Source organism: Trichoderma breve, chromosome 3 (assembly GCF_028502605.1).
Source record: "Trichoderma breve strain T069 chromosome 3, whole genome shotgun sequence".
Taxonomy (NCBI): Eukaryota; Fungi; Ascomycota; class Sordariomycetes; order Hypocreales; family Hypocreaceae; genus Trichoderma; species Trichoderma breve.
In genome coordinates, this window is record NC_079234.1 from 200,505 (window position 1) to 222,757 (window position 22,253).

The window sequence follows — 22,253 nt, forward strand, 5'->3', positions numbered from 1 at the left end:
TCGGATCAGATACTTTTGCAGAAATGACATATTTATATGCACATATAGATATATCTAGTGAATGAAGTACATTGAATTCTTCATCTGGACGAGTACAAACAGTCGACAGTTCCAGGGTTCAGCATACAATGCAGCTAGCAAGATGAGACATGACAGAAATATGCTTGAGTTCTCTTTGAAAAGAGACTAATTACTAAAAGCGCCACCCGAAGAAGTATTGAAGCGGTCCAAAAACTTGACAATCATTTCCTCCGTCTGGCTTCGGATACTTCTTAGCTGTTCTGCGGTTTTTCGTCTCCTCATAACGGGGCTATCTAGTTCAAATGGACTTATTTTATCCTGGAGCCAGTAAATATCTGCGATATCTTCAAAATGAGGTATAGTGGCAGGCTTTGCAGCACCAGCTCGCATAAGCTCTTTATCCCAAGCCGCTGCCACGTCCCACTGGACTTCTGAAGCGTCTGCATTCAGAAAAGGCGTTGTGAAGCCAGAGAGCATCGCTTTGCGAAGGCTGAGATCGGCTCCGGTTTCAAACGGCCCTGGAAGTTTTCCACCTGATATATTACCAAAAGAAAACCCGAGGAATTCTTCTGCGGCTGTCGCAACGTAGGAAAAGTCAAAATCCAACAATGCAGTCACCTGAAGAGTGTTTGCATCAAACAGGATGTTATTCGTTGCTATACCGTGTCAAATTAGAAGACCCTAAAACACTCAAGGCTCAATTGGAATAGGTTACTTACTAAAGTCTCCGTGAATAAGCACTCTACGAACTTGATCATAGTCCTTCAAAGCTTCGTCGAGTTGTTGACCTATAAATTTGTCAAGTTTTGCTCTTAATCCGTTTTCTTCCCAGCCCACTATGACTGGGTTTTCATCGGCCTCTTGAAGCTTGACCTTAAAGATAGAACGAATAAAATCCTTGTAGGTTGCAGAAGGCTCTCCTTTAAATAGAGACATTTGGCCACTAGTCACCATTCCATGCTTATCAAACTTCAGACCTCCAAACATTTTGACTGTTTTCGAGATCTCAAATTGCTGGAGCAAGGCCAGAATATCGGCCATTTGCCCGAGCACAATGGATTTATCTTCCAGAGATAACGTCTCAAAAACTTTTGCGGGTATGGTTCCAGGCATGAATTGCTGCATAGTGAAAGCTTGACCACTGTTTGTACCAGCCCAAGAATATACATCTGGAATAATGTGACTATATTTTGTGTTCGCAAGTGCCTGTCGGACTAGCGCCATGAAGGCGACTTCATTTTCAACGCGATTGTTGTTATTCAGCCCAGTTCTTGGATCAGAATTTGGTAGTCGAACAAGGATAGAGGTAGATTGTGCTGGAAATGGAACGGTTCCCGGCTGGACTTTATCAGACTGAAAGGATTTGATGTTCATTGGTCTGGTGATGGGCGATTCGAGAGTGACATGATATATGAAATTATTGTACGGAAATGGACAATCCATCTCATATTCAATGGGATCGATACTCTTTGCCTAAATTGAAGTTAGATGATGTCTCATAGCAAGAAGAATCAGTTCATACCTCTAGAGCATTCAATTGGAGAAGCGACTTGATAAAGTCGATACGTTGGTGATATTGTTCATGGTTCATTTTGCAAGCGCTCTAGCCAAGGCGAGGCTTGAAGTAGCGATTATGTAGCGTTGGTTGAGGTAGTGTATAAGTATGATGGTTACCAGAGACGGGTAAAGGTTATCGAGATCAAAGGCCTTTATATATAGAGCACAGAAGAAGCATCAATCGTGCCAAAACGCTACAAAGGTTCTATCAAGGCATATAGAAACCAACAATAACTTGTTCGGAATACTCGATGCGGTTTAGACGTACGTGCTAATATGTACATGTAGTTGCACAAAGATGAAAAGCCTGCGTTAATCGGTACCTGTCTGATAATGGTGTGTTAATCCACACCTACCGTCTGGCGTTGGATCCTTGGCTCCGCAGCGTTGGTATCATTACATATGACTGCCTGCTTGGCGATGTATACTCGCGTTGACTTATCAATCATTTTGATTGTTGAATTCGAGAGATAGAGCAACTTCAATCATGTTGAGATACACATATGCATTATAGAGCTCCCGAGATACCCCACGCCGCAAAATGTGTTTGGTGACTTCAAGCTGAAGATGAATCTTAAGCGCTGTACAACACAAAGCCTCGTTACCGATCTTATCATGAAGCCATTGCGGAAAAAGCCCGCCAAAGTCGGAACAAGTCCGCTGAACTAAGCCTGCATTTGAATTGTAGTTTCGTTATTAGTTACTACACATTGGTGCAGCCTCTTGAGATCGCATCGAAGGTACCCTTTTCACGAATCAGTGTTCAACAGCGTGCATATACTAGCGCTTAGCAGACCTGGTGGCTGCACGAACTTCTGCGTGATCCTAAAAACAGCGGAAGAAAAAAATACAAAAGCGTTGAATATGCGCACACTTTATTCAAGCTGCCGCGCAATTTAAACCAGTCACTCCTGTCTCATTTCCCTAGTTAACTTTCTTTCAATATACACGGCCAAAATTGCCGACTAAGACAATGCTTGCCTTATGGTACTAGATTCTTGGAAATAACAAGCATCATTACAGAAGAATTCGTCCACTACTTATGAGTGAAGAAGGGTGTAACCAAGGCGGCAGAAGTCAAATGCAATCCATAGATAATTAATGGGAGCGCGTGGGGTTCTATCTAGTCGAAGCATCCCCTCTGCCTCCTGTAAGTCTGACCTTTGGGTCAGTCCCGCTATTTGGACAGTGCTTGTGACGTTTGCAGATGGTCTGGAAGATTTGGATTTCGCCGCCTGGCCCCAAAATTGCTTCCTGGTCGCTGCTTCTTTCTAATTTCACCACAGAATACAATATTTCCCCTCGCAAAAGTTCAACTTGATGAAAAACTGATTTGAGATATAATCTCGCTTCAAACTCCCACCCCGCGTCTCTAAAGACCAATAGATTCAACAACATCTTGGCTCGTTTCATCCTCGTATGTATATAGAATCAATAGGGAAGTTAGCACACGATCGTTGACTGAAGGAGTGGCCCCCAGAATGAGTTTTTGCATACCTCGTGTGAGCTGCAGTGCAGCATACGAAGATTTTTGCGGGGCATAATATGCATCGCTCCCATCTCAATATTTCTCAGCTCAATGAACTTTGACTCGAATGCAAATATCCAAGGATAGCTGAGAGCAAAGCTTTGTGGTGATCCATTCCAGTCCAACCGCAACTGCGGTCGAGATCGCTTACCATTGCGGTCAACGAAAAATGAGAAGTCAGTGTAATTAAGAAGGAATTCTTCATCTATTCGCTCTATATGAATAGGCCTGGGGCCATTCTTGAGAGCGAACTCGAGGGAGGCATCAGGTTCGTCAAGAAGCGTCTGAGTTTCGAGCGTCTCTAATGAGACAACTTCAAAACCTCGACGGCTGGCGAAACAAATTTTTGATTTCAAGAAGTGCACTGAAAATGTTTGTTTGGGGATGTAGAACTCTTTGGACAGTGTAAGGTCATTGTGGCCGCCATCTATGGATTCACCACTAGTTGCCGCATGACTTGCTTCAAATACCTTGATTGTACTTGACAATGAGCCTGACTTAACACATGACACCATGTGCTTTCCTATGCAGACTCCGACCTTGAAAAAAGTACACTTTTTCTGAAGTGTCCTCGGATTTTGTAGGATCGAAAAATCATTGGAATCCAATTTCACTAGGGGATAAGATTGTAAAGTATCATTCGACAATATCAGTAGGAGATTGTACTCTTCCAAAATGCCAATCTGGGCAATCTTTTGAATGTCAAGGACTTTCTCGGGGACCGAATCATGCTTCTCACGGTTGGAGAGATAGAGGCCGTTGTCTGTGCCATAGAGTATTTTGCGTCCGTGATCTGCGAACAGCTGTTAATCGATTCACTTCAGGAATTAACGTAAGATCCAATCTTACCAGAAGGCACAGCACAATTAATTTTTCTTGAGTCCTTGAAGAAATTGATAGAGACAAGGCTGGGGTTGAAAGTTTCGGGATAAACTCGCAGACGCTCGCGAGCGGTGCCGATAAGATCCACCAATTTCTCTTGATCCGCTTCAGAGGAGGCATACAGAGTCAACTGATAGCCTGTTTTCCCCAAATGAAGAAAGGTTATGGGCCACGCTTCGTTGCTCACGGTATTCGCACTGCTAGCCTTCATAAACCCAAGAAACGAGAATCGTCTAAGACGAGATGTGTGCGTATCCGCCTGTTGGACTTTAGAGAGTAATAGAAGTTCAAGAGGGATAGGCCGGCGGTAGATTTCAATCTTTTTGCTGCTTTGGTTCCAGCTGATATTAGCAAATAATATTGCATGGTCAAAAACTAATACCGTAATATTTGAGGTGTCAGTGAGAGACGTCTTCAATTCGCCCGTAAAGAATAACTTTCGGCCATCTTCATCAAGCTTCAGATCTGCTGTTTCGCTCCTTTGAGATCCCAGCAATTCGCGAATCGTTTCCAGATTGATAGTTGGCCTACTTTCCGCAGGCTCCTCAATGGGTTTTTGAATGCCGTCCTGGATCATGGTCAATTGGGCTGGAACATTCATGAGACAAATAAAAGTTGCCAATGATAAAAAAGAAGATAGACTGGACTATTATAATTTATCACAATGTCTCCCTATTTGAGTGTTCTTAAGCAACTTCCCGCGGGTTTCAGCACATAATATCCAAATTTCTGCCTGGAGTACGAAGTCGCGATCAGCACTAATCGCAGGACGTGGCGCAGCGCACTCCCGTAAAAAATCCCCGCCCGGCCAGCAGTAAAACTACACTTGTGTATAGCAGCGCATGTCCTGCCTTGTTTAGCAGGAGACATTTGACTGTTCTGAGTATCTCACAGGTTACGAGTACGAAGTGGCATAAGCAGCAGCAGCAACCAATACGAGCTCTTTCAGGAACTCTGGCAATAAAACTGCCAAGGTTGTCAGCTTTGAGATGACGTTAATACAGTCTGATTGACGAACACTCGGGAGGGACAAAGACGTTTAGACCCTCTAACCTTCTTTCAGTGTCACGTATAGATTATTAGCCGCACTCTGTCTAGAAAGAGGTATCAACAATCGAAGCAATAACCGCAACAAGTGGTCCCACATAACAACCGAAGCTGATGTCGAACCTTAATTTGCGTAGATTGGCCAAAGTTGTAAACACTCTCTCTGACAATATTATAAAGATCGTTCAGCGAAGCCTAAGGTGGCAATTCAACTACACCACAGCCGGAAATATATACTTGATACAAACATTTTCCCTCAATGCCTCGTATTGACTCGCCGCGGAATTTGAGGGGCATGGAACATGTTAAACAGCTCACAGCAAAGCTTCCGGATGGTTTATTATGAGGATGAGAAATCCACTACGCTGAGGAGAGAAAAAAGAGAGCCTACCAAGCAATCAATATCGAAGCTTGACATTAAACCGAATGATGGAGCATAGTATCATCAATTACAACTATCTGTGGACTGCGAATCGGTGTTGAAGTTCCACAAATCCACTGGTGTACCGAATGTTGGCCTCCATCGGCTAAGCTAGAAAAGAGGCACCGGGAAGAGGGTGGCCTGGATGCGGTGAGATTAGCCCGACGGATAAATCTAGCATGCTCCTCGCAAGGCGTGCAACTGGTCATCGTGTCTCCCTTGACGACTAGTAACATATGAAGATGTAAAATGTTTTCTTTTGCATCGCAGCAGCGGTCACCTAACAAACCATTGCCAAACTCTTTGTCATGGCTTGGGCCAGATTGGGCGGGAAAAGGGCGAAGGAACCATGTAAATTACACGATTAAAGATTACCCCATTTGCCATCGCCTCTTCCTTTTCATGTTCCCATCCCGCTGTCCTACGGGATTTTCATTTCTGTATTTCTTTATCTATCTATCTATTCATTTTTCTTAACGGAAAAAATGGCCGGTGCCCATGATTAGATTTTCCGGTCCAGAACCACCATCCATACTTCCTCGTTCCTTCCTGCGGAATTGATAGGACAATTTAGGTGCGATAAATATTGTACCTCGTCTCCTTTTTAGTTTGGCATCGTCCAGTGGCACAACTTGTGAAGGGCGTATTGACGAGATTGCAACGTTAGCCATTTTGGTCTCCGCATTCATGGAATGATAAATAGATATCGAGTCCATCATTCTGTTACCCCATCCAAGGCTATGCTACAGTGCCAGCTGCTAGTATAGCGGTTTATCGAGATATGGAGGCGGCTTCAACATGTTTCCATCCATACGCCACTTGCAAACGCTGGATTCAAGACAAGCGCAAACTTAGGGGACCAGGCCAATCAGTGGACGCTACATCGGTCCAGGGGTGGGTAAAAGCTCCCCCAGTTACGCGCAAAGTGAACTATCCAGGTAAGCTTACCTGGGTAGTCAATTTCATCCGTGTCAACGCTTCACCATAAAGACAGCAGTATGGTTAGATACACGCGATGTTCCCTGGCCTTGTGTTCCCTGGCCTTTGGTTATCTGGCCTACGGGGCCCCTAGATCTGGTGACCTCTTGCCGAGGTGTAGCCCGAACAGCATTAATCCAGCTCTGGCTCCAATTACTCCGCATCCTCCCCCGCCTTGCGCTACAATCATGGCCACAATATTCTTCCATCTCTCGGTAAATCGGCACGCTGGACTGTAGCTTATCAACGCTAACAGGGGGTTGAGAATGAAGCTTTTCCCTCCTGGTGCACATTTTGAACCAACCGTCTTGGGACTTTATCAAGAAAGGTGGTCTGTTAACGATTATCTACCCCACGTACGATCAACCACGCTGTGGCGGCCACGGAAATATTCAGACTAACAAGGACAGAGTACCTCGTACTTACATACCTACACGCGACTCAGGTGACGTTACATTCTCGACAAACATGTTGATTATCCCGTGATAGGGAAGTCTCTGGGGTCAAGAAGCTCCTACTTAGTGTAGATCGGCGTAATCAGGTTGGATTTGATTGACCAGATTGCCAACAGCTTCCCCCCACACAACCGATCAGTTCAGCGATGGTCACATTCTATACGCTAGAGAGAACGATTATTCCTACCTTAGTATATATCTATAAGATCCTCAAACTGTAGCTCGTTTTCCATCACTCGGCTTGGCAAACTCCACGTGAAACACAGCATCCAGCAGCCAGCTGTTGGTCGAATACCTTGGCGTTTGGACTCCGATATCACTATGGAGAAGCACGAGGAGGCAGCAGTAGCTGGGCAGGAAGTGAGCCATGGGGGGGAGAAGGGAGAGCTCGTTCATATCGATGTAACGCGTGATATCACTCGCGCTGAACATGAGCTTGGTTTCTGGCAGGCCATGAGACAATATCCCACGGCTACATTCTGGGCCATGTTTTTCAGTATTGCCGTTATCATGTCCGGTTATGATGGTCAAATCATCTTCTCGTTTTACGCTCTCCCAGCATTCCAGAAGCGGTACGGAAATCTCGTCGACGGCTCTTACGAAATCCCTGCCCCGTGGCAGACTGCCCTCGGAATGGGCAACCCAATCGGCCAAGTTCTCGGCGCACTTGCTAGTGGCTATCCAATGGAACGATTCGGCCGAAGATGGACATTGGCTGTGTGCTGTGTATGGTCAATTGGGTTCGTCTTTGTGCAATTCTTTGCCAATTCTCTTCCGATGCTCTGCGCCGGCGAAATTCTAGGCGGTCTAGCTTACGGTTTCTACGTGGTCATTGCTCCGACATACGCGTCGGAAATTTGTCCCCTGGCTCTCCGGGGTCTGCTCACGGCTTTCATCAACCTGGCCTTTGTCATCGGACAGTTCATTGCTCAAGGAGTTGCTGCCGGCCTAGAGGGCCGAGAAGATGAGTGGGCATATAAGGCGCCATTTGTATGTACTAGCTCTCACATATCCCCTGAGTTTGGCACATAATTAACAAAATTAGGCACTACAATGGCTCTGGCCGTTAGTTATCCTCATCGGCCTACCATTTGCTCCGGAAAGTCCATATTGGCTTGTCCGTCAGGGACGCAAGGAAGATGCCCGTAAGGCATTGGTGCAATTGTCGTCTTCTAAAAATGCACCAGATATCGACCAGGTGCTGCTTGGAGTTGAGCAGACAGATCTCCTGGAGCAAGAATTTGAAGCAACAACGAGCTACTTGGATTTGTTCAAGGGTGTCAACCGCGTACGAACAGAGATCACCATCATGGTATATCTGATCCAAGTCATTGCGGGTAATCCGCTTATTGGCTATGCCAACTACTTTTTTGAACAAGCAGGTCTCAATCCTGCAGAGGCATTCAACAGTTAGTATCTTGGCCATCAACACACATGTAGCTGCTAACGGTTAATAGTGGGTGTTGGAAACACCGCCTTGGGATTCGTCGGCACCATCACATCATGGTTTCTGCTGAACTATGTGAGAAATCCAAAGCCCTTGATAGAGCGTACGCATACTGACAATAATAGTTCAAACTCGGTCGCCGAACAATCTATAACTCCGGCATGTGGGTGATGACGTTGCTTCTCTTCATCATCGGCTTCCTCAGCATTCCATCTCACAATACAGGTGCAATTTGGGCAATGGCCAGTTGCATGGATGTGTAAGTTGAGCATCTTTTGCCATTAACTTTTTTGATCCCCATAATAACTCTAAATTCCTGTGTAAAGGTGGACTTTTATTTATCAGATGACCGTTGGGCCTATATGCTTTGTTGTCATTTCCGAGATATCTTCTACACGATTGCGGACAAAGTCAATCGCGGTTTCTACTGCTGTTCAATCATTCTTCAACATTATTAGCACAATCGCCATGCCGTATATGCTCAATAGTGACCAGGCCAACTGGGGAGGTAAGGCGGGCTTTTTGTTCGGAGGGTTCAGTTTCTTCTGCACCATCTGGTGTCATTTCAGGCTGCCTGAGAGTCAAGGAAGGACATTTGAGGAGCTTGATATTCTTTTCCAGAGAAGAGTGCCACTAAGGCAGTTCAAGACTTATGACCTTTTGGAAGAGGTTGAAGGAGAAAAGACTACGACAGCATAGTACCTAATAAAGGAAAGAAATTAATGTTTCTACCACTCGTTCGCGGCGAAGCCAGTTTCCACAGCATGAGAATAATTATTTAATAGGGTTACACCTTTAATAAAAAGAATAATTTTCATTTGCTGCTCTCCATGGCTTTCTATTTATTCCAAGAATGGAAGACTGGAGGAAAGAGAGGTCCAGACGCTCGACAAAACTAGATGCTAGTCGAGAGTAAAACTTGAACGGCATAATAAGTTACCTAAGCTAGATATTTCCCTGGAGTAGTAGGATCTCTCGTCTTTATACAGCATCAGTTAAGCTTTTCTGTGCACAATTTTGTTTTCTTTAGCTTAAAGATGTATCAACCCATCTCGATGTTCCTATAGGGTGATCTTTTAAAACTTCGCCGGCCATATAGTTGTGAACTTTTGTCGTCAGTGTATCTTATAGATTTCTGTGAATGTATAATGAACATACCATAAGCCTCTCCGACTACCTTGAAGCAGCTCCCACTAGGTCGAATGACTACCGGAAAATTGCAGCCAACGATGATTGAGACTACATCCCCAACTTGTGTTTTTGATGGCCCAATGCAAAAATGGCCGTCACTTGTAACAAAAAGACGTCGCAGTCGCATGACATTTTCGATGACTTGACCCTCAGTCCGCAAAGTATTTGGATCGATGAACGCCCCTGCTGTAAGAATTCTTCTCAATTTTTTATCATCGACGGCGTTTTCCGGCTGTAAAGGTTCCACATGATGTAGTTTATCTAGGATAGAGTGCGCACATTGGATAATACTTTCCGCACTCGGAACACTTCCAAGGTCTGCCGAAACTTCAGTCACAGTATCCAGATGCAAGGCATGAACGTTTAAAATGTTGAAATTTTCGGAGAAGCTGATTTGAGGCTCTAGTTGACCAGATGCAGAGTACCCATGGCCATGTAAATACAAAGCATCTGTAGAGCCTATGAAATAGCACTGTATGCGCATCAAAGAAGCATTAACGAAGAGTGTTGGTCGATGTTCATTTGCTTCTCGTCTCCAGTCGGGAACCCACGAGGGCAAACTTTCTTTATGGTTTGGGCCAGATGCAGCAAGTAGAAGGTCTAATGATTTCTCCTTCATCATGATGAAAGAAGCGGCCTCCCGATATACTTGCTCAATAGTTTTCCGATAGTCGACATCAGGCAAAGTATCGTTGTATTCTTTTCCAACAAGACCTAAGACAGCGAAGACTTTGTCCCTTGGATCAGTAGCATCTCTGTCCCAAATGTTCCATAGGAGATCTGAGAGTTTGCTACCCAAAAGTCTCTTCTGGGAGATATGGATCGCCAACCCATATCGCCGCTTTAACGAGGCCCAACTTTTCCATCTCTTCGTACCTTTTACCAGACAGCCCATATCGTCCCACCCTTCTTGGTACGTCATGGCCTTTTCAATTGTTTTCCACTTCAGTGTTGAGCCGCCACATTGGAGTATAGCTTCCCTTGCCTGCCAAATCTCCTGCACTACCCAAGTGCGTGACCACCACGGTCTCGCAAGTAGGTTATCAACAGCCTCCCAATCTTCTTGTCGAGCATTTTTGAAGAATGGATAATATACACATTCATACAAAACTGGCGCAGCTGAGATAATGTGCCCACTCTGCTTGCTGTTGAGTATGAGCGTATTCCACATGTCACTCGTCGTCGTGTTTTTCATCTGGTGTTTTTCTTCTTCACTCAATTCAAGAGAGTATGGTTGCCATGCATCTTCGATAGATTCATCATCACCCGAAACCTCTCCTTCTTCGGTAGGTCTGATATATCTTCCTTCGCCACATTCAGAGCTTGTGTCGCTTCCCTGTCGGGTTTCACCTATCCAAGTATGTCGCAGCTGATACTTCTGATGCATGGCCATTTCTTTTAGGAACGACAGCGCACGGTCGCTGTCTTGCGTCTTTTCTCCAATCCATGCTACCACTCGCACGGCGCCGCGATAAATATCAGGCATGATAGCCACTTGCGCATTGCGCTCATCTTTGTTCCTTTGGTTGATGCAAACTCTATCAATCCACATAATCCGGGGTATATCTGGTCTTCGCAATCTGCGCAAAGCTTGCTCTAGGGTGTCTGAAATATCGAAGCGTTGTCCATTCAAAGACAAACTGGGACGACCTTCATCTTGGGCATCTGGGGCGCCCCATGCATACGAAAGTGCCTCATAGTCTGGAGTTTGATCCAGGGGAAACTCCGGAAATGGTGCACAGTAAAGGTGCATCATATTCTCCAGGAAGAAGCGTTAGGAGACGTATGTGCCTTGTGGTTCCAAGGTCTATAAACGCATATTGTTGAGCCATTGCGAGGATCAAAGCCGTTGCACACTTTACAAACATGGCGCAGGCTGACGCTCGCCAGAGGAGAAGCTCCTCAAACACTTGTGAGATGATTAGTCATGGTCTGTCCAGATTGGCTCGTCTCCCGTTGTTCGTCTGTACGAGGATTCATATGACTTATACCCCTGTAGGATCTTATCTTCAATCCTGCGCAGTGTGGAGAGGTGGAAGGGATTGTTTACCCTGCACTTCAGCAGTTAATTTAGCTAAATTGTATTATATGTGGAAAAAGGTTTACGACGACTTCAAAGTGATCATAGTGAAATGGTCAGAGAATGGGTAGTGGGTTTTTTTTTCTGTAAAAAAGAAAAACAGTTGGTTTATCATGGATTGACTGAATAAGAAGTAAGAGCTCGTCATTTAACTACGAGGCAAGGGTTACTGTTTCTTTTCTTATGACACCACGGAGACATGATATATGTCAGTCTATTAGGAACTCTATTATGAAATGTCTAGTTATACGCAAAGCTTTACAAGCTACCGGTTTCTCGCATTTAGCGACGTGCAAGGTGTTCATTCTTCTTCAAATCAAGGCTAGCACCAATGTGACACCCGCCAAGATTCTCATTAGCGATAAAGGTGCAATGCTTGCTGTATCCTCAAAGTCTCTGCTGTCTCTCTGAACTTCACTGGCTTGAATGCATGCAATGCTTCCTGGTTGGCCGGCAGAGCCCCTTGGATGTGCGTTATCACTGCCAGCTTGGGCGAATCCTGTGACCACGACCCAGATTTGTCGGATGGCGCTGTCGTAGGCGGTAAAATTTCCAAGTTCGTGACTTCCATCGCCAAATCGTAGCTGAAGCGATGTGCTGTCACTGCTATTGCTTTTGATGGGACGTGCTGTATCATGGTGAGTAAAAGAGTTCTTGAAAAGAGTAGTGAGTTGAAAATACCAGTTGTTAATCCAAACCCTTCTCCATCTGACAAGCCAAGCTCATCAGTGCAACTCGGAGGCAAAGTGTTATTTTGGCACTGTCCGCCTGCTTCAAGTGACTCTTGGAGATCACTCCAGCAGTTGTCGGATAGTATTCCATTACAGCTTCCCTGGCTCGGAGCGGATTCGGATCCCATCAACTTTGAGCTGCTGTAAGCAGTACGGCAGAGAAACCACGATGGATCGGCTGACCCAATTAAACCTTGAGGAGCTGTCCACTCGATCTGGGTTCCAGTAACAAATTGACCACCAGCTGTATTCCCCCCCTGTATATCGCTGGACACTGATATCGATACTGTCCAGTTATCGCTTCTGTCCCCTGGATACTTAGCGGTAACGTTGTATCCCGGGATGCTTGCCGTTCCAGTTGCGTTTGCATTGCGCATTCCCAGCTGCCAATCGCTATTGGAGATGCCTTGTGCTTCACCAAATGCCTGCGCAGAGACAAGCTGACATGATAGAGGTATACTAATGAAAACAATCCTTTTCATTGTTGAATCTGTATAGGCACGATGTTTAATTGACAGTTGTTGTTAGATACTGAAGACATACACGAAATATAAGGGTTGTTCGACCGCTTTATACTTGAGCGTAGTGATCAATAATTTGATGCGACTCCACATACTAAGCCTTGATCGTCGCATTTTGGCTACGCTTCAACTGCATTTTTCTTTGGTTACGATTCATGTTTTAAACAACTGACAACTGTTGCTTACGCCAAGAACAAACTATGCTTGTTTTTAAGCTATAATCTCATAGGCTGTTGCACATCTTCGCCATCTACATTAGTGCACTGGTTCTTGATGTTCATTTCGAATTCCAGTTTTGTTAAAAAGAATAAGCGTAGTGACGTAGGGATCAGCTTTCATCAGTGGATCTCAGGCTCTACTGTACTCACATGTCTTGCAATTGATGCGCAGAGGCATCTGTTAGCTGTAGCCTAATCTTCCTCTATAAATAGTTAAGAAGACAAATTATTACAAAATGACTAGAAAATGACTAGTAAGTTGACACTCAAGGTGATATCAATAAATAAGAGTGTAGCACAAATATAACAACTCTAACCTTAGTAATACAAATGATGCTGTGGTGCCGAGAGTTATATATGGACAGAATTGAAGTATTATAAACGCAATGGTATGTACCCCTTGAGTTAACGGCAAAGGAGCAAGAACATGCTGCACATATTTAAAAATGCAGAGTGTAGATCAGATATTAAGATGCTTTGTAATTCTTTACTCCTTATATTTACTCTTCAGTCTATCCTTTTACTAAAGTCAATTGTGGCGTCATAGCTTACTGACTGCAAAGGGTATCTCAGTTTGGTGACGGAATCTGAGGTTTTGTGGGACTACCCAGCAACTCGGGGCATGATGATGAACGTTCTCATAAATTTGACTGTATTATCTTAGATGCATATTAGACTTATACATATGGATTATATACCAACTAGTAATCCAAATCACTCCATCCTTGTGCTGTAATTTCACTGGGAGAATGGAAGGATGTGTGCAGAACCGTCAGCGTCATGGCTTCAGAGCTATTATAATACTAATTGATAGATTCTCAGACTTGTGCATGCTCAGTTTATAATTTCTCTGCACCGAGCGAATAGGACTCTCCCGCTGTTTTTCTTTTCTTTTCTTTTCTTCTCTCTCTTTCTTTTTTTTTTATTTTATTTTATATTTGTAAACTAACAGTGTGGTCAAGCCTACCTGTGCAGTACAGAGCTCAGCTTTGCATATAATGGCTTTCCTAGCAAATGATTCAATGCAGTATGCTGCGAGGTAACCAAGATTGACTGACTAATGCTGCGTCAGTTCTTAATTCAGCTCTCTCATCCAAGAAAAGGGAGATCATACGGAGTACTTGTGAATAACAACATCACGTATGGGGCATAGCAATGAAATGGCGCAAGACAAGCCTATCTAGGAAGCTCTAAGAATCGAGTGGCGCCATTATCAAGAGGTTAACGAGATGTTTTCGTTGACTTCACAATGAAAGACCGGCATGTACGGAGTACAGTACAGCGTTAATCGCGAGTCATGATTGGTTTGGAAACCAATCGGAAGCATGAATACGAATTTCCCTTCTCAACATTCTGGGCAACACATATGCTCCATTCGGTGTTCCACTTATTCCATAGCTAATTGATCGAGCTGCTAATTTGGGTTGTAGCGACTTGCCGCTCTTGGAAATTTTTGAAACAGATCAAAGGTTGATGCACACAAAGATTGCGCTAGTTATATACATAGGGGAATACGAAGCGCTTCGCATGAAAACCTCCGTGCCAATGTTGACATGTACATTGTTTCCCCAAGCCGGCGTTCTCCGTGAAATATCAGGCAGCAGCAGTAGCAGACATTTGTAAACTATTTCACATACTCACTATATTTAACGGATAGGGGCTCTCTATTTGTCTAATAATAGCATTTTACCCCGATCTGGGCATAAGAACCACGCGCTTGGCAGATCATAAGGCAGAGCTGGTACCGTATATCCGGAGGACGCTTTTAACCGCAGCAAAATCAGGGTAGGGGGGGGGATAATAGGTTGTACAAGTACAGAGAGAGTAGGCTGTGCCAAACCCCCTTTTTAGATTAGTAGTCGCGCGGATTACCGAGTACAGCGGCTCAAGACGTCAGATGTGATGGCCGTGATCCACAGAGCTCCTACAGCTGTCGATATTCCCCGATCCTGGACCTGAGATTGGTCCACCCTGCATGCTACAGCGGACGACAGCCCTGGGAACTTGGGCGGGGGGAGCGGACTGCCGCTCGTAGCGATTGCCTGGCGATGTAGCAGTTGGCCGCCGCACTGACAGCTGGTTGATTATCATGCGTCAAGGACTGTTAAAATTGGCAACCCCCTTGAGTAGGAGCTAGCACCTCCAGTAGCACCTCTGGTGGGCACAAGTTGCATGCGAGTGAGAAATGGTGCCGAATTAGAGGACAAGATCCACTCAATTTTCAAGCTATCTGCTACAGTAAGCATAATCAGATTCTTATTCCGGCTAGCACGGCTTGGACGAGTTGCGAATTAATAGGGATGTGGCGCGAATCGGGCCGGCGTTGTGTTTTGGTACAGACACCAGGACCGGCAATTTTAATGCAATACCGCATCATACAGCGTAAGCAGATGCGTACGGTAGGTACCAGGCCATCATGAATAGTCCTCGTGGCATGTACTCCGAATGTTTACCACGAAACAGTCAAGCTTGTAAATAAGGCTCAATAAGGCTCAATTTAAGTCTGTATATAAGTCTGTATGTTTCCTGACAAGTAGGACGAAGTTTCTATTATCATCACCGACAACTCTTGGACAATTCCTACAGCTACCATCAAGATGAAGTACTCCATCGTTGCTCCGGCTATTCTCGCCGGCACCGCCTTTGCCTGGCTGCCTCAAGACCGCGACCTGAAGGCCTTCAACCAGACCGCTCGTTTTGAGGAGCTTGGCAAGCGCTTTGAGCCTGCCCTTGCTTCTGGTATCACCAAGATCCGTGGTGTCAACTTCGGTGGTAAGTGAATGTCCTATTTTCTGGAAGATTTAGGCAGTCAGGCTAATAGATCGATTAAGGATGGCTTATCAGCGAGCCATGGATGATGTCCAATGAGTGGAACAACAACATGGGCTGCAACGGTGCTGCTTCTGAGTTCGATTGCATGCGCAACAACTACATGGGCAGCAAGCGTGCTACCGGAAACACCAAGTTCCAGAACCACTACAGGGACTGGATTAACCCCGCCACCGTTCAGTCTGTTCACGATGTCGGCTTGAACACTATCCGTATCCCCATCGGCTACTGGTCCTACAACGCCATTGTCGACACGGCTAGCGAGCCATTTGCTGATGGCAACCTCCAGCTTCCGTATCTTGATGCTGTCGTTCAGAAGGCCGCTGATCTCGGAATCTACGTCATCATTGATCTTCACGGTGCCCCTGGTGGTCAGCAACAGGACGCCTTCACCGGCCAGAACCCCAACCCCGCCGGTTTCTACAACACCTACGACTATGGTCGTGCTGAGAAGTGGCTGTCTTGGATGACAAACCGCATCCACACCAACCCTGCCTACTCGACTGTTGGTATGATTGAGGTTCTCAACGAGCCTGTCTCCAGACACGATGGAGGTGGTCGCTACCCTGCTCCTGGCCAGGACCCAAGCATGGTCCAGACCTACTACCCCGGCGCCCTCAAGGCTGTTCGTGACGCCGAGGCTGCGCTGAACGTCCCAAGCAACAAGAAGCTGCACGTGCAGTTCATGTCCAGCAAGTGGGATTCTGGTGATCCTCGCAGCAACGCCGCCGTCAAGAACGACCCCATGGTTGGCTTTGACGACCACAACTACATTGGCTTTGCCCTCCAGAACACTGGCGACCAGTACTCTCTCATGCACAGTGCCTGCACTGACTCTCGTGTCGTCAACGGCCAGGACTTTGCTATCACTGGCGAGTGGAGCATGACTTCTGGTGCCGACTGGCATGACGGAAACTTCTTCACCAAGTTCTTCACAGCTCAGCAGCAGCTGTATGAGTCCCCCGGAATGGACGGATGGATCTACTGGACCTGGAAGACCGAGCTGAACGACCCCCGATGGACCTACTCTTATGCTACCTACCTCAACTACATCCCAACTAACGCCGCTGCCCTACAGCAGAACGTTTACCAGGACGTCTGCGCTGGATTCAGGTAAATCACGAGTGATTGCTCAACGACCAGCATCACTTATTACATACCACTTCAAACTTGTATATTTTCTCGATGGACATACTTTTATTAGACCTGAACACTACCTAGCCAACTTTAATTTACATATAATGTGTTCTCAGTATCTATCATCCTATTGTCGTATTACGAACTTCGTCACATGAATAAATGAGCTAAACATCCTTCTAAGGGGTTAAAAGTAGTACACTGAATGATACGCAACGAAACTGGCATTTTCTCCAAGCAACTGCGTGATCATCATATCGAGCCTTATAATGCTTCTACTTGGTAATGATGCAATGCTCTTTCATATGCGGTCAATATGTACGCGAGATATTCTTCCATTCTTCAATGTCACAAAACAAAGGATAGGGAACTCAATTTGACCTGAGGGATTCCTTGCACTCTCGTTTGTGTGGCATCGACATGTACGCACACAGACTGCCCATGTATTATTGCAAGTAATTTTCTGCAGCCCGTTAATGAATGAGTAAAATTGAATACCACTATGAATATAAATGAGTCAATATGAATGTAGATGATTCAATGTGAACATTGTTGATATGGAATCATTATCACTAGTATTGGTGTACGAGTAAGACCACTGTAGTAGTGATTTGGGTCGAGTTAGTTCAGCCACTGTAGTATCTAATTTCACGGCCCGATTTGTTGCTCTCTATAACGCCTGTTCCCTGTTCCTTGACGGACGCTGGCTGCCCAGCTCATTTACGACGTGCTCTCATATGAAGGTCCCATCAGTATCTCTTTTCAGCTCCCCTTAACATACTTTTCTTGCATCACTAGATGCTCCTTCTTGTTTTTGGCATGCTCGGCTTTTTTTTTCGTTTGCAGAAGCATCCCAAGGCTGACAAGACGTTACAATATAAGTTCTTGATACTGGCCCATGCATATGCATCCCTTCACAATCTCACCCTGGCATTTGTACTAAAGCCAACGACTTCATTTACAACATTATGCAGCAGCCTGTTGCTGCTTAATGACTATTGGGCTGGCTGTGACCTAGATCAATTATGCGCGAGCGTTTTCTTGAATCACGTTCGTCTCAGTGACACGCTACCAAACCCGTAGGATGGTAGGCCATCAACCATTTAGAATATATATATTCTATTAACTTCTATCCTGTAGTCAAGGTCAATAATTGCTTGAGCTGATAGCGCATGTTTGGAAAGGTTGGATGCAGCCTATCCAGCCCTAGACATTCAAGCTCTGCATAAATCAACAGCGATATGCCCATGGTAGTATCTCTGCATAATCCGCACCCCAGAGGTAAACTAGGGAGCATGAAACATCGCAGAACTTCCGTCCTTTGAGTCCATATATTGCGCCACGCTCTAAGGCGAATGCAAAGTCTGAGCAAGCCCGAACCGGACATTTTCTATGTCCCAAACTGTATAATAGTACTTTAGCAAGCTGCCACCAATTACCCACAAGCTTTTCGCTTCATCATCACCACTACTGTTGATAAGCGTCTGGCAGATCTCTGGCTGGTCTGAGATTGGCCCAACGCTGAGCTCCTGGGAAGGAATTGTATAATTGCGGCCTCCAATAATGAAAGAAATTGACGACTTGATATCCTTCAGCTTTGAACAAGGTATCCCGTATGTTCCCGCTGTATCGACGGGCTTAATATCCGGAGAAATCATTGCATAAATCTCCTCAGCATCATTTTTGGGAGCAACAATATTCGCTGTGCCGGAATCGTAGATGGCATAGTTAGAGGACACATTGGTGATCGTATTGTCAACATAGACTTTTTCGAAAGTCCCGTTGAATTGCCCCGTCGCTGGAAACACCGGGATGTAGTTGATCTCGCTGACCAACTTTGAGCTATCCACGCCGCCGAGGCTGATTTCCGCATGCCCTACGGACTGCGGCGTCAAGTAGAGACCATAAACAGCTTGAGGGATCTGTCCACTGCCATTTACGCCGCCGATAAATGTATGTGGGCCAGTGGTCAGGCCGGATGAAAATCCCATACCCACGATTCCGTCAAACGGATCAACGCCAAGCGCGGCCGACTGGTTTGTAATAAGACCAAACTGGAAGTCTTGGAGTTGGAGACCTGCGACAGAAATCACATCTCGCGAGATCACACCTTCAATCTCGACATTGCCTGAAGCTGCGACGCCGGTTCCTGTAGAATATGAGATTCGGAATGAACCATTAAGGGAAGTAAACGTCTCCGATTTTTCCGGGGCGAATCGATGTTGCAGTCCGGTGCATCCAGGGTTTGCGTCGCATTGTGTGGATGGAATCACGACATCCGATGAGCCGGTATCAAACACTACAGTACTATAGAGAGAAATTGGAATCAGCAAACATGAATTGTGTTGGCAATTGTAAAGGATATAATTACAGAGTTTGCGGCGGCGTCCCAACATTTAGTTCCCCGTACCACTTTATACCATTGATTAGCTTCAAATGTTGCCCGGAGATACCCTAAACTTGCCTGCAAATCTGTACCGCTATACCAATTACTCAGCGGCTCCGAGATGTTGGGCGTTTGCCGCTTTCGCCGCTGATAACTCTCGGCCTGCCGCACTCGAGCCTTTAGCGGCAATATGGCTGGAGAGCGGAAGTTTCCACTCTGTGACAAAGCTCCGGTGGGGAGCAGAGTCATGGCCAAGAGAATTGCGGAGAGAGGGCCCCTCATGGTTGATTGAGGCGAAGAATGTGACAGTTTTCGGATACTTTGTTGAGTCGGAAACTAGATCTCCTGTGGCGTTAATTACTTGATGAGGACATGTCAAGTTAAAATACTTCTTGATGTCAACATAGCCGGTCGAATTGGCTAACTCCCTGCTTCGTAACCCAGGACATTAATGCTGGCTCGCGTCACTGCCACTGCGACATATTGTTGATCAGCTTACTCCAATTGCATTATTATTAATCACTAGAGGCAATAGTTGACACCCGTCCAATCTTTTGAATATATATATAGACGATTCCGTTGGCGGGTTTTTTTTTACTAGCTTTTGCCTAAACTGCATCTTTCATTCTTTGTGCATTTCCCCAAACTGTAAACATCCTCTTTTCTGCCTTCGTCGTCATGTCGACTCCTGTCCTCCATTACTTTAGCTTGGGAAACCTCGGCCGTGGGGAAATTGTCCGGTAATTGTGCCTGGTGCACAGCCCAGAGATTACGAATGCTGATCCATGAACCAGGTTGTTCCTGAGAGAGCTGAACATCGAATACGAGAACAAGTTCTATGTCTACGACGATACATGGCCATCCATCAACAAGGCTACAGGCGTTAGTTTGACCGGCACACTACCCATCTTGGAAATTGATGGGCAGAGGCTGTATCAGGTACGCGTCACATTGCGCCCGCGGTCGCTTTGGACCTGACCACTGCCCGCTTGGTCAACTGTGTTTAACAATTATCTCCAGCATCTCGCCATCCTTCGGTATCTCTCCCGCCGTGCCGGCGCTTATGATGGCGAGTCAAACTACGAAAAGTATCTTGTCGATGCCGTAGCTGACATCTACAATGATTGGCGGGTAAGTACAATCACTCGTGCCGCTGAAACCGGCTGACCCTCCATCATCTACCTTCCCACCACTCGTATCATTCCATGGATGAATTGTCTCCGCTGACCACAGTACTAGACTGGCTGGGTTTCCCAATTGACCGCCAAGGCCTCGGATTACCAGGACACTCATGTCAAGAAGTTCCAAGATCTCTTCACCGATTTCTACTCTCGGGATGCCAGTGGCCCATATCTTTTGGGCAACAAGCCGAGCTATGTCGACTTTGCTGTCTTCCAGGCCCTCGACAACGATGAGGCCATTGGTCACGGTCCTGTAAGTCACGCTTTACGATTTCCTTTCTTACTCCATCTTTGGTGTCTTGTACTCTGTACAAAACTCACTTATCCGAATCTGTTTCACTAATGCGGACAACATCAACAGGACGCATTGTCAGAGCCATTGAAGAAATTGCGAGAGGCCATCCTTGTCCGCCCTAATGTCCAGGGTTATTTGGCTGAGCGAGCAGCGGCAAAGTAAGCCGTAAAGTCACTAAGACAAAAAGTTCTGCCCATCCTACCGCTTCCAAGTATGACCGATCAACCGGACCGGAGACTATATTTGGATCTGTGTATTAAACGGCTTTGTCTTTTCTTTGTTCTTTTTGTTTGTTGGATTCGTAGAGATTGTGCATTTCGGCTGATACATTTGCCCATGGCAATAAACGTCAAATAGAATAGCATGAGTCCATAGCGCTGACGGTACCACCTGATGATACCACTTCCGCAGTCATCCAGCGGTAAATGGGTTGGTCCTCTGCACTCATTTTCACCTGCTGCACGAGATTATCTAGCATGGCATTATACAGATAGAATATAGGCTTTGCGCATTAACTGCAAATACACATGCCCAAGTTGGGCTGCTGATAGACCATTCTCTACGTACGCTGCGGTTAGAGTGAGCTGAAAGAATGCGCAATCTAACGCTCATATCTAGGCGGCATCTCCTGTAAGATGGATGGATTCCATTTGATGTTAACTGAACCTACGTCTGAGCTGCAGACAGCCACTAATTCTCGGTTTCTCTAGGAGAGATGTCAGCTATGCCTTTGGTGACGACATGTATATGTATTCACGCCAATTTGCAACTTCGCGATTCATTATTCAGAATGGTGAAATCGCGTCTGCGATTTATCACGGATTATTGATGTGGATTTGAAGATTGTGGCAATAATTGAACTTCTTCTTACGCTGGGCGCAGCCTTTCAAGTATTATGCTTGAAGAAATGCTACGACCTTGGTGTTACTGCAAGAGCAAGATACGGTGCACTTTAGTTAATCAACAGGCATGTATGACGGAAACATCATCATCCTTACGTTGCAGGCACAAACCACCAATATGCTATATGATGAACCAATTCATTAACATTGGCAGAACATGCCAGTGTATGTAACTCACGGAAATATGTTGGATAGTTGATAAGAATCATGAATTTGTGAAGCATTCCCATGTTATAGGGTATGATTTGACTTTAGAGACAGTACATGCACCTCTTTTGTAATACAGTTTTAGCGTATCGTCTTAGCCACCTGAGACCCAGAATAGAGAATGACGTTCGGCCAGGTTTTACAAAATTGAGACTTGCCTCGGCAAAGATAGATATATTCAATTCAATGAAAAGAACAACTCTCTAGGTATATGCTTCTGATCAAATCATTGGCATATA

At 45.5% G+C, this 22,253-nt stretch overlaps 7 protein-coding genes across 7 annotated transcripts; 3 read left to right on the forward strand and 4 right to left on the reverse strand.

Annotated features, from left to right (window-relative positions):
• Nucleotides 1–186: 186 nt before the first annotated feature.
• Nucleotides 187–1,612, reverse strand: T069G_04489 (phosphotransferase enzyme family domain-containing protein; the record flags this gene model as incomplete). Its single annotated transcript, XM_056171699.1, has 3 exons — nucleotides 187–677; nucleotides 741–1,494; nucleotides 1,544–1,612. The coding sequence occupies 3 exons, from the start codon at nucleotides 1,610–1,612 to the stop codon at nucleotides 187–189; spliced, it is 1,314 nt and encodes a 437-aa protein (XP_056028557.1).
• A 1,409-nt stretch (nucleotides 1,613–3,021) lies between these two features.
• Nucleotides 3,022–4,565, reverse strand: T069G_04490 (CNH domain-containing protein; the record flags this gene model as incomplete). The annotated part of the gene is made up of 2 exons (XM_056171700.1): nucleotides 3,022–3,899; nucleotides 3,956–4,565. The coding sequence occupies 2 exons, from the start codon at nucleotides 4,563–4,565 to the stop codon at nucleotides 3,022–3,024; spliced, it is 1,488 nt and encodes a 495-aa protein (XP_056028558.1).
• Nucleotides 4,566–7,210: 2,645 nt separating this feature from the next.
• T069G_04491 (sugar transporter domain-containing protein) lies at nucleotides 7,211–9,035 on the forward strand (the record flags this gene model as incomplete). The annotated part of the gene is made up of 5 exons (XM_056171701.1): nucleotides 7,211–7,879; nucleotides 7,935–8,298; nucleotides 8,347–8,411; nucleotides 8,462–8,595; nucleotides 8,663–9,035. 5 exons carry the CDS (start codon nucleotides 7,211–7,213, stop codon nucleotides 9,033–9,035), a joined length of 1,605 nt encoding a protein of 534 aa, XP_056028559.1.
• A 327-nt stretch (nucleotides 9,036–9,362) lies between these two features.
• Nucleotides 9,363–11,013, reverse strand: T069G_04492 (heterokaryon incompatibility protein (HET) domain-containing protein; the record flags this gene model as incomplete). The annotated part of the gene is made up of 5 exons (XM_056171702.1): nucleotides 9,363–9,442; nucleotides 9,495–9,999; nucleotides 10,054–10,282; nucleotides 10,433–10,589; nucleotides 10,878–11,013. 5 exons carry the CDS (start codon nucleotides 11,011–11,013, stop codon nucleotides 9,363–9,365), a joined length of 1,107 nt encoding a protein of 368 aa, XP_056028560.1.
• Nucleotides 11,014–15,674: 4,661 nt separating this feature from the next.
• T069G_04493 (cellulase (glycosyl hydrolase family 5) domain-containing protein) lies at nucleotides 15,675–17,023 on the forward strand (the record flags this gene model as incomplete). The annotated part of the gene is made up of 2 exons (XM_056171703.1): nucleotides 15,675–15,849; nucleotides 15,909–17,023. 2 exons carry the CDS (start codon nucleotides 15,675–15,677, stop codon nucleotides 17,021–17,023), a joined length of 1,290 nt encoding a protein of 429 aa, XP_056028561.1.
• A 1,366-nt stretch (nucleotides 17,024–18,389) lies between these two features.
• T069G_04494 (eukaryotic aspartyl protease domain-containing protein) lies at nucleotides 18,390–19,711 on the reverse strand (the record flags this gene model as incomplete). The annotated part of the gene is made up of 3 exons (XM_056171704.1): nucleotides 18,390–19,350; nucleotides 19,415–19,455; nucleotides 19,508–19,711. The coding sequence occupies 3 exons, from the start codon at nucleotides 19,709–19,711 to the stop codon at nucleotides 18,390–18,392; spliced, it is 1,206 nt and encodes a 401-aa protein (XP_056028562.1).
• A 396-nt stretch (nucleotides 19,712–20,107) lies between these two features.
• Nucleotides 20,108–21,067, forward strand: T069G_04495 (uncharacterized protein; the record flags this gene model as incomplete). Its single annotated transcript, XM_056171705.1, has 5 exons — nucleotides 20,108–20,169; nucleotides 20,224–20,368; nucleotides 20,450–20,560; nucleotides 20,669–20,863; nucleotides 20,972–21,067. The coding sequence occupies 5 exons, from the start codon at nucleotides 20,108–20,110 to the stop codon at nucleotides 21,065–21,067; spliced, it is 609 nt and encodes a 202-aa protein (XP_056028563.1).
• Between the last annotated feature and the right edge of the window lie 1,186 nt (nucleotides 21,068–22,253).